This window comes from Podarcis erhardii (assembly GCF_964252035.2).
Source record: "Podarcis erhardii genome assembly, chromosome: 6".
In the NCBI taxonomy this organism is placed as follows: domain Eukaryota; kingdom Metazoa; phylum Chordata; class Lepidosauria; order Squamata; family Lacertidae; genus Podarcis; species Podarcis erhardii.
Window position 1 is genome coordinate 21,099,262 of NC_138510.1, and position 18,233 is coordinate 21,117,494.

An 18,233-nucleotide genomic window follows, 5' to 3' on the forward strand; every position below is an offset into this window, starting at 1 on the left:
GTAAAATTCTGTTGACAAGTTAGTACCAAGATACAGCCTTTCCCACTATGGTGAAATGTGATTTTTATTTAAAATGAAGCTGTTATTTTTAAATATGAGTATGTATAACTTAGATGCACTTTCTTTAAAAAAAATAAATGCACAAGAACCCACCTTAAGAAGAAATGAGCTCCTTTTGACAGCAGTTAGAGCATTGTCGGCTTTCAGATGCATAACCAGTGAAAAGCTTATGAGCTAGCAATATTGCATCAGTTTGTATTATCTCAAGTAAGACTGGTCCTGCATGCAGAGGCTGTTTTATGGGAGTGATGTGGAGCCTCGGGGTGGGGGGCACCAAATTTTGGCATTGCACGGGATGCCACTGAAATTTGAGACTCCAAGGTCCATCACTGCTGGGTGGCGATAAGATACACAAGAGATGTGTGCAAAATTGCCTTTTTGGATTTACACCTGGGCTTCTATGAATTTATGTTTCTTAACGTTAATGAGTAGCGATACTTGAGTCGGGATTTTGCCTTATCTGTTCTGACGTAGCTAAGTCTAGGAGTCAGGCTGTGACAAATTTAGCTTTTCTTAAAATGCCGCGTCAGCTTTCACAACAAGTACGAAATAACCCTGCTCCGTGTATTTACATTGGCTCAAGGTTGGAGAGGAAGTTGAAGCCTGTCAGTCCCATGGATTTGCATTGGGATTATGCGTGACACTCGGAGGACTTCTTAAACCTCTAGGATGGGCCAACAGGCCAGAGGAAATAGGGATTTGATAAATGTGGTTTGTATACATTCCTCGCCAAGGGCCTCTATAATGTTTATGCTTCCTTATATATCCACATTGGGTTGGGTTGCATAGTTGGCTTTCTGTTGCGTTTATGGGAGTGTTGAAACTCAAAGTTGAGCAAACAGGGAAAAAAGAGATTCTTAGTGCTGACCAGAGATGGGAGCCTGATTAGGTTGCAGAATTCTGAGGTAGGGAAGCGACCTGTGTTACTTGAGATTGCAGGTGTGGAGACCCCAAATCTACCACCTCAGGGGGAGAGATTCTAGGTCAGCACTGTTTCAGCTATGTTATTTTTCCATTTGCAGAGAATTCTTTGGCATGGAGGAAAGCACTGAAAAGATGTGATCTCCCGTAATCTATTCTCCTACCGCTAGTGTAGACTAGGCCAGAGCTATGAGTTGGGATATTAAACCCCAAAGGATTCGATTCCTCCATCTTGCAAAGGAAATACAGTAAAGAAGATTATTTTCAGGGCCTTATATACACAGGCAACATTTTCCTTATTTGTTCAGCCAAGGTCATAACCACCAGTTCTGTCACAGGTAAACTCCTCCCTCCAAGAGAACCAGAGTTTTCCAAACCTGGATTCAGTTTTAGGCTAGAAGCCCTTCAGGACTTAATCTGAGCAAAGCCTTAGAACTTATTTTCCATACTTAGGATTCAGGGTTTTTGTTTGAGAATAAAAAGGAGTGTTCCTGAGCACAAGCAGAGTGACATTACTTATTGTTGAGTTATCATATCCAGCTTTCTCAAGGGTTTCAGGGTCAGGTGACCTAAATTTGCTAAGGCCTGGTTTGCATTCAGTGCTAAGCCATACCATGACAAAATATGGACTAGCATGAGAGTGCATCAGAGAATGAAAGCCACAGCTGCTTTGCTCCAGATAAACCACAAACTGTGGGGAAGGGGCCCTAGCTCAATGGTAGAGCATCTACATTGCCTGCATCCCACTCCCAGTCCCTGGGATCTCCAAGCAGGGCTGGGACTGCCCTCTGTCTCAAACACTGAAAATCCCTTTCCAGTCAGTGTAGATGATATTAAGTTAGATGGAGCAATAGTCTAACTTTGTACAGTGGTACCTCGGGTTACAAACGCTTCAGGTTACAGACTCCGCTAACCCAGAAACATGACCTCTGGTTAAGAACTTTGCTTCAGGATGAGAACAGAAATTGTGTGGCGGTGGTGCGGCAGCAGCGGGAGGCCCCATTAGCTAAAGTGGTGCTTCAGGTTAAGAACAGTTTCAGGTTAAGAACGGACCTCCGGAACTAATTAAGTACGTAACCAGAGGTACCACTGTTTAAGGCATCTTGCTATGTAGTCAAGATTTCAGCAGTTTACTGGCTTAAGTGTTAATCCAGCCCTGGTCCCTTCTACACTGTGCTAATGCATAGTGGAAACTGAAGCCCAAGCACCAAATGAACTGTTTCCCTTTAGAAAGGGCAACTTCCATGAGCTCAGGTGGCTGGTGGTTGTAGTGGTGCAGTGATCATGTGTTAATCATATCCTTAGGGTGGGAATTAAATGCACTTACCTCTGTTCTCTTGCCCCCTAACATTATCGGCATATGTAGGTCACAGCAGCACACCCTCAGAGTCACCTGATTGATGATCGTGGTGTGGGGATTATGGATGCTTGCTGTAATTTTTGACCCTTGCACCCAGGACTTTGCAGGTATCTGGCTACAGTTCAAGCCGGCATTATTTTGGTTTCCATGCCTTGCAGCAATGTGAGCCACTTGAAAGCCACATTTGATAATTATAGGCTGCATCCTTGGTTGGGAGATTCCTGTGCTTCTGAGAAAGGATAACCTGGAGGCAGGAGCTGAGCTGCCAGACTCCAAATCCACTTGAAAGGTAATGCAAAACAGCATGGTGCTTTGCAAGCCTTAATGATGGTAGGTGTCAGAAATTTGAAATGGAAAGCAGTGCCTATAAGAAGTGTGATGGAAATCTGACAAGGTGCCCTTTATTCCCCCTTCGGGATTGTTAAAAGAGGATAGTGCTAATTAGCTAGAGGTTAAGGTGCTAAAATATTTCCCAATTCAAGATTTATGGTGAAGTCTGTGTGTGAGCTCACAGCCCTATAAGAAAATTAAAATCTGCCTCTTCTTCATTCTTAAAAATCAATTTTCAGCCTAAAATAATACTGGCTTATTGCTGAAAATAGCTTAACTGGGAGAGCAATATTTTTATGTATGCAGAAGCTGACAGGTTTCATTCCTTCCTTCTTCAAGGATGAAAGCTGATGATGGGAAAGACCTCTGCTTGCAGGCCAATCTACGGAATATACAGTGGTACCTCGGGTTAAGTACTTAATTCGTTCCGGAGGTCCGTTCTTAACCTGAAACTGTTCTTAACCTGAAGCACCACTTTAGCTAATGGGGCCTCCCACTGCTGCTCTGCAATTTCTGTTCCCATCCTGAAGCAAAGTTCTTAACCCTAGGTATTATTTCTGTGTTAGCGGAGTCTGTAAACTGAAGCGTATGTAACCCGAGGTACCACTGTATTGTCTGTCCTTCCTTTAAAGTGTGTTTAAATTGGCTGCATTTACTTTGAAGCAATTATGGGACCCTAATTTGAAACTTGTTGCCTCCCATTTTAGGAGACATGGACTGCGGTGGTACAGGAGAAGCAGGGCTTCTACTGTGTCATCACATCTGAGGAGCATAATGTGACCTCTTCAGGCTAGAGACGTGCTGGCATTCTAGGCCATAGCTGTCAACCTTCCCTTTTTTTGTGGGAAATTCCCTTATTCCAGTGCCGTTTCCCGCTGCTTCCCGCTGCTATCCCAGATTGTTAGATATCCCGTAGACTGTCCCCGGGACAGGTGAGGCTGCTGATCCCTTATTTTCAAATCTGAAAGTTGATAGCTATGTTCTAGGCTGCTTTAGATGCAGGAACTGGTTTTGGGCCAGTTTAGGAATGTCAACAGCAGCACCATTTTCCAGTTGGCTTTTGACGTGGGGCCACGCAGGGAAAAGCTGGATGAGTCTGCCCAACTTGCAAAGCTCCCTGGGAGATAGCTCTTCCTACAGTGAATCTTTAGAGCAGGGGTGGCTAATTTATGCAGTCTCTATGAAGCAGGGTTTGGTGATTCAGCTTGAAAATGGGGAGAAATAGTTTTCACATGATTCCAGCCGAAGGCATCATCTGGTTTATCACAAGGAAACATGACCAATTAGGAGCTCACAACACCATGTACCAGTATTGTTGAAATAGTAATGAAGCAATGCAAAAGATAAATATAAAAAAGTTATCCAAAGCATGGGAAGAAACACAAATCATATTCATTGGCTATCATTGCTCTCTGTTTATTAACATCTGAAGCTGCCTTATCTGGAGTCTTGACCATTTGTTCATCTAGCCCAGCTTGACAGGGGCTCTCTAATAGCATCTCTCACCTGTGCTACCTGATATCCTTTTAACTGCAGAGGCCATGGCGTGAACCTCAGACTTTGTGTATGCAAAGCATGTATTTTATCACTGAATTACAGGCTCTTATCTAGGATTTGTTTGGCTATGCTCTGCTTGGATTTATTTCCAGAATCTGCATTCTGCTGCCGGACTCATTAAATTCGCTGTTAAAAAATCCCACTGCACTCATGAGGACGACAGGAAACAGGATTGATTGGTGCAATCTCTTGCCTGCTATTAGTCCTAGGTTTTCCATAAATCTGTTCTGCAAGAACAAACCGTGTTTCATCATGCAGAGTAAAAAAGTCAAGAGTTAACATTCTGTTGTATAAAGTATCTCACAGGCTTTCCTCGAAGGGAGTGTTCCGAAAATTCAAGAGGTGGAGCAAGGGAATACTTTTATGTGGATTGTTGTAATTTTCATCAGCAAAAGTATGTGCCTTGCTCCCTGTTTTAAGTATACAAACGAAGATGTTTAATCTGGTCTGGAGGATAATGAAGTGGGCGGTGGCAGGGCGGTGAGACGAAAACAAGACCAGTTTCTGTACAACAACATCCTTTCTTCGAGGAAACGCTAGAGCTGGGTTTGGTTTCAAGATGTTGTTTTGTAAAGATGCTCTGTTCTTTCCATCCTCTGTATTCTGCTGTGTGCTCATTTCTGTTCTCCTGGCCTGACCAAGAAAAGGCCTCTTTGCACTTCGAATCTGCCCTGTCAGGAATTCCACCTGAGCATTGCTTTGTACTTGGGATGGTGCAGGTCAGGTTTGGACCTCGGTACATTTCAGCCTATGTGCTTGTGTGCATACTTCAGTTGCATCTTAAACCCTCGGGCTAGCAGCTTGTCACTCTGGGCTTAATGGGCTTAATGTTTACACACCCACTCCTGCCCACTGGCCTGCTTTCACATCTTGCCTTTTCCTCCTATCTCATAACCACACACCAGTTTTGCTAGGCCATCATCTCCATACCATTTTCCTTGCTCATTTCATATAATACTGACCTTGGCCTAACTATAAAATTGGACGTTTGCAGGACTGAAATTGATTTGGGTAGAATCCATCTGAATATGCATGCATACTATAATTTTTTAGGTTGTCTGCATCAAATGATGCAGATACTTGTTTGCAGTACCTCCTCTCTCAAGTATGTAGTTATGAGCACCCTTAGTCTCGGAGCAATGAGAGGGTTTGGACTCTTAAGCAGTCTTTTTATTGGCACAACCCAGTATGCAGGTATAAAATCACAGGATATCAAAGCCCTTTAATCTACCCCAAGCTCACTGTTCTCCTTCCAAAGAGATCCTGTTCACCTTCCAGTGCTGTTGTTTTTAAAAACAGCTCCTGTAAGACACAGTTGAACAGTTTACAGTGGTACCTTGGTTCTCAAACTCAATCTGTTCCGGAAGTCTGTTCCAAAACCAAAGCATTCCAAAACCAAGGTGCACTTTCCCACAGAAAGCAATGCAAAATGGATTAAAATTTTTTCTTACCTGCACTGATGATAGTCATTGTTTGGATGGGGGGCTTTTATCCATTTCTACAGTCACACAATCGATCAATCAGTAGCTGAACTGGGTTCCACACAGTCAGAAAAACAAATTAACCAAAAAAGCTTCAAAAACAAAAATGCAAAATAAATAGCAAAAACAAAAGCACCAAACTTAATCCATTCTGGAAGTTCGTCTGACTTCTGAAATGTTTGAAAACCAAGGCGCAGCTTCTGATTGGTGCAGGTGACCCGGAAACAATAGCTGACAGTCGCATTAGACGTTCGGCTTCTGAAAAATGTTCGAAAACCGGAACACTTACTTACCGGTTTTTGGCATTTGGGAACCAAGGTGTTTCAGAACCAAGGTACCACTGTGCAAGATTGAATCTCACATGATTAAAAGTACACACTCACAGCACAACTGTGTTTATCAGCCCCAACAGAAATCTCTATCCCTGTTCAAACCTCCAAAGTTTAAATTACGAAGAAGTCAAAACTAGAGTTCAGTAGCATACCTTAGGCTTCTTCTTTCCTGGTGCTCACAGACACTTTAAAATTCTCAACCCAAAGTCATTCCAACCTTCACCCTCAGAAAACCGAAACATTTGTGTTGCAGTGAATCTTAAAACATTCCTAATCCTCCTCCAGAAAGCTATCAGGGCACCTCTAAAAAATTAGCAAAACAGTCTCGCCTTTAGCACTAAAGAGAAAACAAAAGCAATTTAAAACAAAATAAAAAAATTCCTTCCAGTAGCACCTTAAAGACCAACTGAGTTAGTTCTAGGTATGAGCTTTCGTGTGCATGCACACTTCTTCAGATACATTTCGTGCATGCACACGAAAGCTCATACCTAGAACTAACTCAGTTGGTCTTTAAGGTGCTACTGGAAGGAATTTTTTTATTTTGTTTTGACCATGGCAGACCAACACGGCTACCTATCTGTAACTAAAAGCAATTTAATTTAGTGTAGAAAAACTATCTAAATAATTATTGAAAACCAATAAACATTTCTTAGTCTTATCATCCTTAGCAGGCAAAGAAAACAAATAATAAAACCAAAACGGTGATACAGCAACCAGTATATTAATCTCGAACCAGATCCAGAAATTAAGCCTTTGTAATGTACTTGGGTGTTTTTCTTTTTGGTCTTTTCTTAGGTTGTGGACCAGGGCCTCCAGATTCAGGGTTCAGTTCTGTAGCAATCTTCGTGACTGCACAGAAAACTTCAATGTGCATCTCCAAAGAGATTGAGCAAAGCTCCCGGTCATTCTGTCGCTCTGTGTTCCTGTCCTGGAACTGAGTTCTGGGCTAGTCCACTACACCCCCTGACTCAAACTGCACATCAGAGTTGCTGAACCATTCATGCTGGCAGCAAGAAATGTCCCTCTGTGCTTTAAATGACAATTCTGGATCACAGCTAGGATTGTCTTGATGGTCTTGCTCTCATTTTGAAAAGACATCTAGCCATATGCTGCAGTGAATGAATGATTATACTATACTGTACTGTACTGTACTGTACTGTACTGTACTACACCAAAATGTTTACATTGTCCTCTCCTACCATACTTGTGGGACATGGGTGGCACTATGGGTTAAACCACAGAGCCTAGGACTTGCCAATCAGAAGGTCGGTGGTAGGAATCCCTGCGACGGGGTGAGCTCCCGTTGCTCGGTCCCTGCTCCTGCCAACCTAGCAGTTCGAAAGCACGTCAAAGTGCAAGTAGATAAATAGGTACCGCTCCGGCGGGAAGGTAAACGGCGTTTCCGTGTGCTGCTCTGGTTTGCCAGAAGCGGCTTAATCATGCTGGCCACATGACCTGGAAGCTGTACGCTGGCTCCCTCGGCCAATAAAGCGAGATGAGCGCCGCAACCCCAGAGTCAGTCACGACTGGACCTATTGGTCAGGGGTCCCTTTACCTTTAACTTACCATACTTGTGTGGTGCGCCACACCTTTTGATAACCACTGCTTGAAATGTGTGATTGAGCAGTAAGGCAAACTTTGCAAGATTTTAGCTGCTGGGTGAAATTTCCCCCTGAAATGGTTATCATAGAAACTAGCTTCCAGGAGCCTTCAGGTTTCACTTTGTAAAAATTACATCGCTGCAGAATCAGTGGATTCTGACCAGACATGATAAAAGAGGGCGCTCTTGTTTTCACTGAAGAAGCAGAGAGCATTCCTAACATCTAATCAAAAGTACCCTTTACCTTTTTAATGCAGTCCTTCGTTTGTATTTTGTTGTTGTTGTTGTTGATTTCTTTCCATTATCAAAACTACAATGTGCTTATAGGAGGGGGGGAAGGGCATTAGGTTTTTAATTTTCCTGTTTTAAGCATTAAGAGGAAGAATATAATTAGAGGCTCATTAGACAGTGTTTGTTGGGTTGTTGTTTTTTACCACTTTGCTCGCCTGGTTATGTAAGCACTTCTGGGTTACTGGCATGAACAGTGGGTTTCTCAGGTGAAGTAGAAGGACCCAGTGCAGGATGCATATTGACTCAGGCCAAACAAAACATGACATCTATGCTGTTAAGGCAGCAGGATAGTCACATGCCAAGTGTGACACATCTGTACTGTTGATGGATTGTGATACCTTTTCCATGCCCTGGCAGTCTTAGCTTGGCTTCACCCTGCATGGCCTCACAATCTGTTGCTCATTTTCTGTTTTAAAGTGCTAGCAAAATTTAGCTGCATTTTAAAAGCGGGGGGTGGGGAGCTTTATCTGACTCCGGGCAGATTTTGTCAGCTCTTTCCCAGAACCTAAAAAATTGGTTCAGGCAGTTTCGCATGCTTATTCCAGGTCGTTGTTTTGCAGCCTGCAAAGGTTTAAGAATAATCATGTGATACATGTTCAAGAAGAGTTTCTCCTGATCCAGACAAGGAGAGCTCATTGTAAGCAACTTGCTTTGATGGTATCTGGGAGCCAACTGAAACCTTCAGTGCCTTAAGCACCAACATTGGCTGGCCCAGTCTCCACTTACTTAAATACCACAGTTGTGTGTGCATGTGTCTTTGTAGCACCCTGCTTGTGGTTAACGCTTAGCTGGAATGAAATATTCAACGCAGCAATAGAGAAATTAAAATAATAATTTATTTGTCAGACAAATAAATGATAGGCACAGTGGTATATGGTTACCAAAGCTCTGCCCCTTCCAGCCCTGATGGCCAGCACTTATATTTCCTCAGCCCAGCCCCCTTGCTCCTCCTTTGGCCGCCTCTGTCCAATCAGCCTGGTTGAAATTCCTATTGGCTGTTTGCTAGAACCGATCATAAAAGATACACTCATTTCCTATTACCTTTTATGGGAGACAAAGAGCTATATTTCCTTCTATCCATAAATGGCAGACAAGTAGCCATATATCTTACATTTGCCTCGACAAGGCACCTTAATTACCAAATCACCTTTTGCCCCTGTTGCCCCTGCATTCCAAAACAAATGGCTAAAACAAATGGCTCGTGGTATTAAATTCTATCTAAACAGAGATCTTGGGTTCACATTCTCACACACCATCAATGAAATAAGAATCTAACATTTCTTACTTTCTAAATCCTTTGCCTAATTACATTAAGCCAACAAATCTCATACATAACATAGATAGCTTTTTAGAAGAAAAGGCCTTTGCAAAGTAAAAAGGAACTCAGTAAAAAACAGCTTCAAAAGAAGCCTCTTCAGTTTACACCCCCCCTTTCCCAGCCAGCTGCTTTTCCCATTAGCTCTTCCCAAAATTTATTGCACTTTAACTCTCTCAGTATACTTTAAACCTTAGGAAAATATGGCTAGAGTCTGATGGGAGGCACATGGTATTATTTTCTGTTAAACAATATATCTTACTATTTACCAACTCTTAATTAGTGTTTTTGCAGCTCGATTGTGAATATGTAGGGTCAGTGTAACATTTGCTCCCAGCCTGTAATTCCCTTTTACACCTTTGAGAAACTTGTCTCCTGCTACTGCTATAAATCAGGGGGGCCCTTGTTCAGGAGAGCAGGAAGATAAACGATTGCCAAAGTCCTTAGCCAGCTGGTTTCTGCCTGGCATGAAACATACAAACATTTGCAAATATATATTTAAGCTCATTTTAAAATACAGGCCTTGATCAGATGCCTCATCTTTTCTACAGAGTCCACACCCCTAAAGGTATCTACAATACATGAGGGTTGGGGAGCCTGTGGCTCTCCAGATATTTTTGGATTCTAACTCCCGCCAGCCCCAGCCAGCATGTCGTTAGTGGCCACTGATTATGGCAAATGTTGGCCAGCAACACCTGGAGGGCTACAGGTTCCCCACCTCTGAAATAAACCTTCACGCCCATCACAAAGACATGCATTTTGCTAGCAATAAGTAAAAGAGAAACACTAATGGTCTGCTTGACAAAGGTCTGTTATAGAAGCTTATAGAATCAGAGTAGCAAAATGAAACAAGCAAAACCTGTACATGCAGTCATCACCATGCGTTCTTGTTGACAGAATTAGCCGTTTTTGGGACAGGGGTTGATAATCGTGACTCAGAAAGAATGTAGATTCTTTTTTTCTCTCTCCTTCTTTTGTTTACTTATGCTCGGAAAATACACCAGCCTGGTTACAGATCTGGTGCTGCATTTCCAGCTGCACTGAAACTCACTCCATTTAAGCTGCCTCTCTGGAAACGTGGAAGAAGGCAGCTGTGCGGCAGTTTTGCCATTGGGTCACAGAGCTAAAAGCTATCAGAGCTAAATATAAGAAGCAAATAGGAGTATTGGAAGAATGTGAAACATTCCAGACAGGCTAAAAATGTCACATTTTAAACACCCTATTATGTACCAGGAGGAAACGAACAAGTTTAGTAAGGCTTTATTGAAAGGATCTTTTATCCAAATGGGGTTGGCTGTAAAATGTTATTGGTCTGAAAAAGATGATTAATTTTAAGTAGACATGGGCTACGCTCCTTGCCAAATCCAGGTCATTGTTGATTACCATCTGTTTCCAGAGTCTTTCCAGAGTTGCTTTTCATAGCAAACCTAACCTAGTTTCTCTGCTCTGGTCTGAACCACACAAATTGTAGTCCTATTCTGGGGTTTGGAACCATTGGGAACATGCAGGACTAGCCACCAACACTGCCACATGGGCCAGACTTGTGGTCCAGCCAGTACATGACTGATGTCAATAGTTTGACATCACCTCTCTAGCCATGTATACCTGCAGCTTAGGATAACACTTCACACACCTGATAAACTGAACTCTAGTTTATGAAAACTAGTACATAATGAATGTATTGGTCTTCAAGCTGATGTAAGACTATTGTTTTTGAGAGTGAGTTTGGATGAATGGTGGGAAATAAGACCAGGGTGCAGGAACCTGATGTGTTCACTGGCAGGCCTTAAAGCAGAGTGTCCTGTTCTCCCTGGGCTTCTGAGAAAACAGTGGACGCGCCAGCAACAACTCTAGCCGCCTGAGAAACAGTTTCTATCCAAATTCGATTTTGGTTTTAAACGCAGAGTAAGGAAGTCTCCATGGGAGTATATTGTATTTAAAAATGGGGTATCAGAGTTTTTAGGGGACTAACCAGGTTGGGATAGCTGGCTTGTTAGTTTTTGAATGTCTTATTATTGTAATGTTGTACTTAATCTTGTTTTTAAGTTGTATTTTAATCAATTGTTTTTATACCTGGTGTTAGCCACCCTGAGCTTGGTCTTGGCTGGGGAGGGCAGGGTATAAATAATTTTATTATTATTATTATTATTAAGATTTTTCAATTTCTTTGTTCTGTATGGGACAATGACAATAAAGATTATCGTATCGTATTGTAATAGTACAGCAACAAAAGCAGTACCTAAGGCTGGTCCAAGGGCAGCAGAGTCACAACAAAGTGTCATGCAAGAGGCACAATGGGAGCAGCCCATGGTCACCCTTGGTCAGGTTTGGCACAGGCACGACTTCCATTCCCAAGCTGGGCAGAGAGCTGGTACATAGACATTGTTCCTACAGCTCTTCCAGCCCAGCACTGGGGTATTTGGTCTGGAGCTGCTGGAATCATCCCCAAACCCTCGCAGACTCCTATCAGCTCCCTTTTCTACAGAGGTCTCATTGAAAAGAAGGTCTTACTCCTAAGGAGACCTTTCATATAGTTGGACACTTCTCCCGATTGGTTGGGTTTCCATCTGGCATTTTAAGGTGCCATCTTTCCCTCAGGCTTGGGACCCATTCAGCCTTAATGTCAGAGGCTGAGCTCACTCTGGGACCCTAGTCACAGGATCCTGGCTCCTTTCCCCCAGATGGAGCCTGACCTAGGGCTTGATGTAAGGCCTCCTGGTCTTCCTCTGTTGAGGACTCCCCTGGCTAAGACATGACACAGTGCTGGACCTCCACATTGCTGGTGGTCATGTTGCCTGGGGTTGAAGGGAGAGTCCAAAATCTGAGAGGTCACAGGTTGCCCATCCCTGCCCTAAAGGTATCACTTCCAGGATTATAAGCATTTCAGCACTCAAAGAAGAGACATTTACAAGTTGGAGGGTCTTATCTTGCAGTGCTTTGACATCATTTGACAGTCTTGAGCCTCATAGCATATTCGGTAAAGCATGAGACTCATAATCTAAGGTTTGTGGGTTCAAGCCCTACTTTGGGCAAAAGATTCTTGCATTGCAGTGGGTTGGACTAGATGACCCTCATAGTCCCTTCCAACTCTACAGTTCTATGATTCCACAATTCTAATATCTTCCTTTGAAAGCATCAGGAGTGGGGAATCTGTGGTCCTCTAGGAATTGCTGGATTGCAGCTCCCATCATCTCTGACTAAGGACCGGGCTGTCTGGGGCTGATGGGAGATGGAGTCCAACAGCAAATGCAGGGCTACAGATTTCCAATCCCTGAATGTGTACACAACTTTGCTTCAGCACATTCCTTGATGTTGCTTCAACACCACAGTTGCATTTCCCATCTCCATAACATCACCCGAGGCTATCTTGTGCTGTCAGAAGTTGATTTCTTTCTCCCCCTCTTCTTTCTTTCTAGGAGCTCGCCAAGAGGACACCCAGTAAACATGCAGATTATCAGGCAGTGCAGAACGCATTACAGGCAATGAAAGCAGTCTGCACCAATATCAATGAGACCAAGAGGCAGATGGAGAAGCTGGAAGCCCTTGAGCAGCTGCAGTCTCACATTGAAGGATGGGAGGTACGATGGCTGGAGGAACAATGAGCCTGCAATCTCACCCTCCAGCTGTTGTGGGACTACAACTCCCATCATCCCTAACAGGACCAGTGGTCAGGGATGATGGGAATTGTAGTCCCAAAACAGCTGGAGGGCCAAGTTTGACCATCATTGCTTTACATGCTTGAACACTATGGGACTTACATCCAAGTGCATATGCATAGTTTGGGCTGCTTGATATGGTGGCAGGTTTTTGCAAATAGTACATTCTGTTTTTTGAAATGTCATGTATGGATTTCCCCCTCATTGGTCTTAAGTGATTTATGGTAAGATTAAGTGGCTGTAAAAATTACACTAGAAAGTTTTTAAGGAGAGCTGTTTTCTTAAATAATGTTTTTCTAAAAGTACAGCATTCCATACAAATTATGGCAGGCAACAATTACCATTTCATTAAAATGTACTATTCATAAGATACTAATAAAAGTAGAAAATGAAGATTATTCATCAATTGGAAAATATTAATTCTATCTGAGTATGTATTTCAGAACCATTCTAGGTAAAGAAAAAAAGGTAAAACCATTATATCAACCATTATATAATACAATGATATAACTATTATATCAATGATATAACCAATTATATCAGAACCATTATATCAAACACCAAACAGGGCAAACAAACCAAATCCCTGTAGAAAACTATATACACTATCTCTAAAATGAATTCTAAAGTTAAATTTAACAATCTTAAAATGATCTTTATTTTACATAAACATTCATTTATTTTTGGAATATATATATGTGTTGTGTGTGTGTGCTTTGCTAAAATCAACTACTTTCAAATGCAGGGGAGCTCTTTTATGTGGTCAACAGAATCACCTAGGGTTCAGCGTGTAAAAGAGATAAAGAACAGGCACTTAGATGATTCTTTGTACAGAAAAAGGATGAAACTGGGGTGCATTCTATTGGCCTGGGGTTCTGTTTGCATAAGGCAACCTCTGCCAACCTGGTGCCTTCCAGGTGTTTTGGACAACAACTCCCATCAGCCCCAGCTAGCACATGGCGAAAGCTGGTATAAGTAAGTGCACTGATGGGATGATAAAGGAAAATAAAGACCTTTCCAATTTGCAAAAGAATGTTCCCTGCCTGATTGCCTAGAGATGCTTCACCACAGGAGACCAAATGATTGGCTATTTATAAGCTTGACAAAGAGGGAAATTTAGCAGAGATGCCTCTTGTGATAGAAGCTAGTAATCAGGGGTGCAGCCTTTAATTGAAATTCAATTAAAAGCCTTCTTTATAAGCTCGAAAATGCATCCCTAATTAAAACAGACGTGATTTTTAAAAGTGTTGCATGGCTTTTAGAAGCATTGGTAAATGCCTATTTAGGAGTGGCATTCTCTTGTTCTTTCGAGGGGGAAATTTCTCTAGTTCAAGGATGGACTACCAGATGTTGTTGGATAACAACCCCCATCATTCCTAACTACTTGATCACACTGTCTGGGGCTGTTGAGAGTTGAAGTCCAACAACACCTCGAGGGTCACAGATTTTTCTTCCCTGCTCTCATTCTAAGACAGAGCCTGCCACAATCTATGCATGTAACATCTAAAAACAAATATTCCCCCCCTGAAAGTGATTGCCTTAACCGTATACAAATTTATGCATATGTATTTAAAAATAGGATTAATGAAAACGTATTTGATCAGTAGAAAGTATTTCTTTGATCAGTCCAGCTAGTAAGGGATTCTGCAACCCCTTGGCGGATATGGAAGTTGGACATCTGTAGCAGAGGCTGTTAGTGGAAGTAGAGAATTTAGGGAGAGAAGAGTATGTCTTTTATTCTACTATATGGTGCTGTGATTGCTAAATGACTTCATGGATGTATTGGTGCCGGGAGAACAGTGGGCCTGACAGTTAAATTATCCAGCCTGATGGTTGCCAGCTGAGGAATCCTCCGCTGAAGCCATCTTTCAAGAGGTCATGTAAACTTCCTCATATTCAGACTATTGGGCGTACTCCACAATTGCCGTTGTTGTTTTGTTTTAAGGCCTGCTCATTTTTCCCTTCAAAGATGTTCTTGGCATCCAACTTGAGCCACTTGAACAGCCCAAGATATCCAGCTGTGTGTGTGTTTTTGGATAGCCAGCTCGGCAAACAAAGCTCTGAGGCCATGTTTAGTGCAGCGAGACTCCAGGCTCAGTTGTAATACCATTCTGGACTTGATATGACTTGGGGCTTTTGAGGGGGGTGGGTGATAAGTTGGGTTGGAAGTCTGAAACCTCAGTTGCCATTTTGCCAGGACATCCATGGGAGGTGGTGTTTTATTAAACAAAACCATGATCAGGCTTGATTTTGTAGGGTTGAAATGTCCCACAGTGAGCATTCTGGGAACGAAAACTGTTTCTGATATGTTTATTGGTGTTATTTTACAAAAAAAAAAAAAAAGAGCTGTCCACCCTAATTCATTCTATTACTTGAAGAGTTCAAAAGGTAAAAGCAGCATTTGTCACCATTAAACAAAATCATAAAAATGTACATATAAGTTTGCCTCTATTAGGAGTTTATCTTGGGTCGATGTAGTTTTGAAATTGTTGTAACCTGCAGGTGACCTAGGAATATATAGGCAAAGGCCCTCCAAATGTTGTGTTTGCATAATAGTCTGATTGATTTTCAAAATACTTTAAAAGGTCTGCAAAACAAGTTGCAAAGATGTGCAGAAAAGTGTGTTGCCCTGGGAGTTAATCATAGTAATTAAATTGTTCCTACTCCTTTGCCTTCTCTCTAATAATCTCGTCTTTTTGCCTAACTTCGAACATGATCAGGTGCTAGCACAGCCTTCCCCAAGCTGGTGCCCTCCAGATGTTTTGGACTACAGCTCTTGTCATTCCCAGTAGGAGAAACAGAAACAGAAAATTATTTACTGGTGTGGAAAAGACCACAGAGATATCAGCAGCCAACCTCTCTGGGAGGCTGCCACTACCAAAGAGCCCTCCTCTTTAACATTAACATTTAATCATTAATATTTAGGCTTTTATCCTCCTCAGAGTAAGCCCACTGAAATAAATGTAGCCCAATTAGTGGTGTCCATTAATTTAAACGAGTCCGTTCTGAGTAGAACTAACATTGGATACAACCCTTGAGCATTAATATTAACACGGTGATCTACAACAGGCATAGGCAAACTCCAGCCCTCCAGATGTTTTGGAACTACAGTTACCATCATCCCTAGGTAACAGGACCAGTGGTCAGGGATGATGGGAATTGTAGTCTCAAAACATCTGGAGGGCCGGAGTTTGCCTATGCCTTATCTACAAGGATGAGAAATAGTTAGGCAATTTGCTACAAGCATACATGTTGGGAGCCAGTGTGGTATAGTGGTTAGAGTGTCGGACTAGGACCTGGGAGATCAGGGTTCAAATCCCCACTCTGCTCTGAAGCTCACTGGGTGTCAGGGACCGCACTGAGGTGGAATGGTGGGAGTCTCCCCCCTCCCCTTGATCAGGATCCTGAATCTTCCCAGGAACAGGAGGACAGTATAGATTTGGAGCAGTGGTTTGCAGAGGGACATAGTTCAGAAGGCGGAAACTAGGAAATACTGGATGGGGAACAGCTAGGAGGAGAAGCACTGGGAGAGAGAGAGAGAGTTAACAGATTCACTGTCTCTGGAAAGCATTCATCTGCTCAGCCCAAGGTCAAAAAGAGCTGATAAGGTGGCAGCACAGAAAGCACATGGTTACGAGCTCAGGTTACAACATGTGGTAGTGACGTGGGTGACCAGGGAGGAAGTGGGTGGAACCCTTAATTGGGAGCACTGTCATTCCTAGGAAATGGATTCTTTGTTCTCTTGCTGTGATCCTTAAAGTTTCTAACTGGTAAGAAGACCCCTTTTCCTTTGTTCTGCTTATCTACTGCCAAAGAGGGGGGGGGGGGAGATGATTCCCTGAAGCCTAACACTGAGTGACCTTGAGCCAGTCACTGACTCTCAGCCTAACCTACTTCACAGGTTTGTCGTGGGGATCAAAAGGGTGGGGGGCATAATAATAATGTATGTCACTTTGAGCTCCTTAGAGCAGAATATGGGATATAAAGAATATGGGCTATAAATGCAGTATATATATATATATCAGCAAGAGCACTCATTTAGAGTTAGAGGGAGGTATTTGTGGCACAGTGGCTTTGAGGCTGAATTGTGAACTAGGAAGCTCCCAGTTTAAATCTCCTTTCTGCTATGAAGTAGTTTTAGACGAGCTACTATTTCTTAGCTAAGGGTTTTTGAGATGATGTATATATAGCACACAGCACTCTAAAGTTCTATATAAATGATGGTTATTATTACTACTCTTATTAGATTTGTTGAATTGTCTATACTTTAGATAAATTTATTGTCATTGTCCGTATATACACAGTATACACAACAACATACTTTGTCCTCCCATTACCATTCTGCTGCTGAAAGTGTGAAACTGATTCAAATGTGGGCGCAGTGAAAATGGAAAGGAAGCTATTCTGCTGACAATGTGTGTTTCACAATCCCCCAATGGTTCTCTTTTTTATTCTTCCCAGAAAGACATCAGTAGGTCAAATTATCTCATTCACTTCCTTAGTCTGGTATGAACAGCAGATAAGGAAGTCACTGTTAGCATCTCCCTCCCTTCTCAATCACACCACAAAGCAAGAAATATACATACAAGCACACAAACAACACATTTCTCTCTTGTGAAATGTGTTCGCCAGGTGATTTGCTGGGTGTTAGTCACTGCAGCTTGGAGGATTACCTGTGTGTTTCTGCCCTTGGGAAAGCATAGCAAATGTACAAAAAAACCCCAGCTGTTTCATTGGATATGGTAAAATTTTCATTCCAGTAGTTTGGAGTAGTCATGGAAACTTTGCATCCGTTTTTCACTTATGCCTATTGACTGCATTTGCATGAAAAAGCAAACCATGGTTTGCTGTTGCATGCGTGAGCAACCTCAAGCTCCTGGGCTCCTGCCTCCTCTTCTCCCACACGTGCAGGGAGATTCAAAGCTTCCTTTCCTTTCCTTGTTAGTGTTAAACCATAGTTTGCTTCTGGATCTAAATGTGTCAAACCATGGTTTGCAAAAGCCACAGTTTATCCAAATATTAAGATAATAATCAGGACCTTCACATTTGTGGAACTCTCTGCCCTGGGAGGTCTAACTTGCCTCCTTTTTTGTTGGTTTTCTGTTACCTTTTAAATATTTGATTTTGTTTCGGCAAACCTTTGGCCTGACGACAGTGATTTCCCCCCCTTGCTCCCTCAAAAAATGTCTTTTGTTGTTTAAAGCAAGAGCAACAGCAGCAGTATAATTTTGCTTCTGTTGTTTTTGTTGGAACTTTATAATTATTTTACTGCTATGATTTGTTTTCTTATGTTAGGCTAATCGCCTTGAATGCTGTGTTCTGAGTGGAAA

The 18,233-nt window shown here is 42.3% G+C and overlaps 1 protein-coding gene across 1 annotated transcript in view; it reads left to right on the top strand.

The window, feature by feature from the left end:
• PREX1 (phosphatidylinositol-3,4,5-trisphosphate dependent Rac exchange factor 1) overlaps nucleotides 1-18,233 on the top strand; it is a 224,717-nt gene that overhangs the window by 116,235 nt on the left and 90,249 nt on the right. The window contains exon 6 of the mRNA XM_081867463.1: nucleotides 12,664-12,825. Coding sequence (XP_081723589.1) covers nucleotides 12,664-12,825 — 162 coding nt within the window. The remainder of the gene's footprint in view (nucleotides 1-12,663; nucleotides 12,826-18,233) is intronic.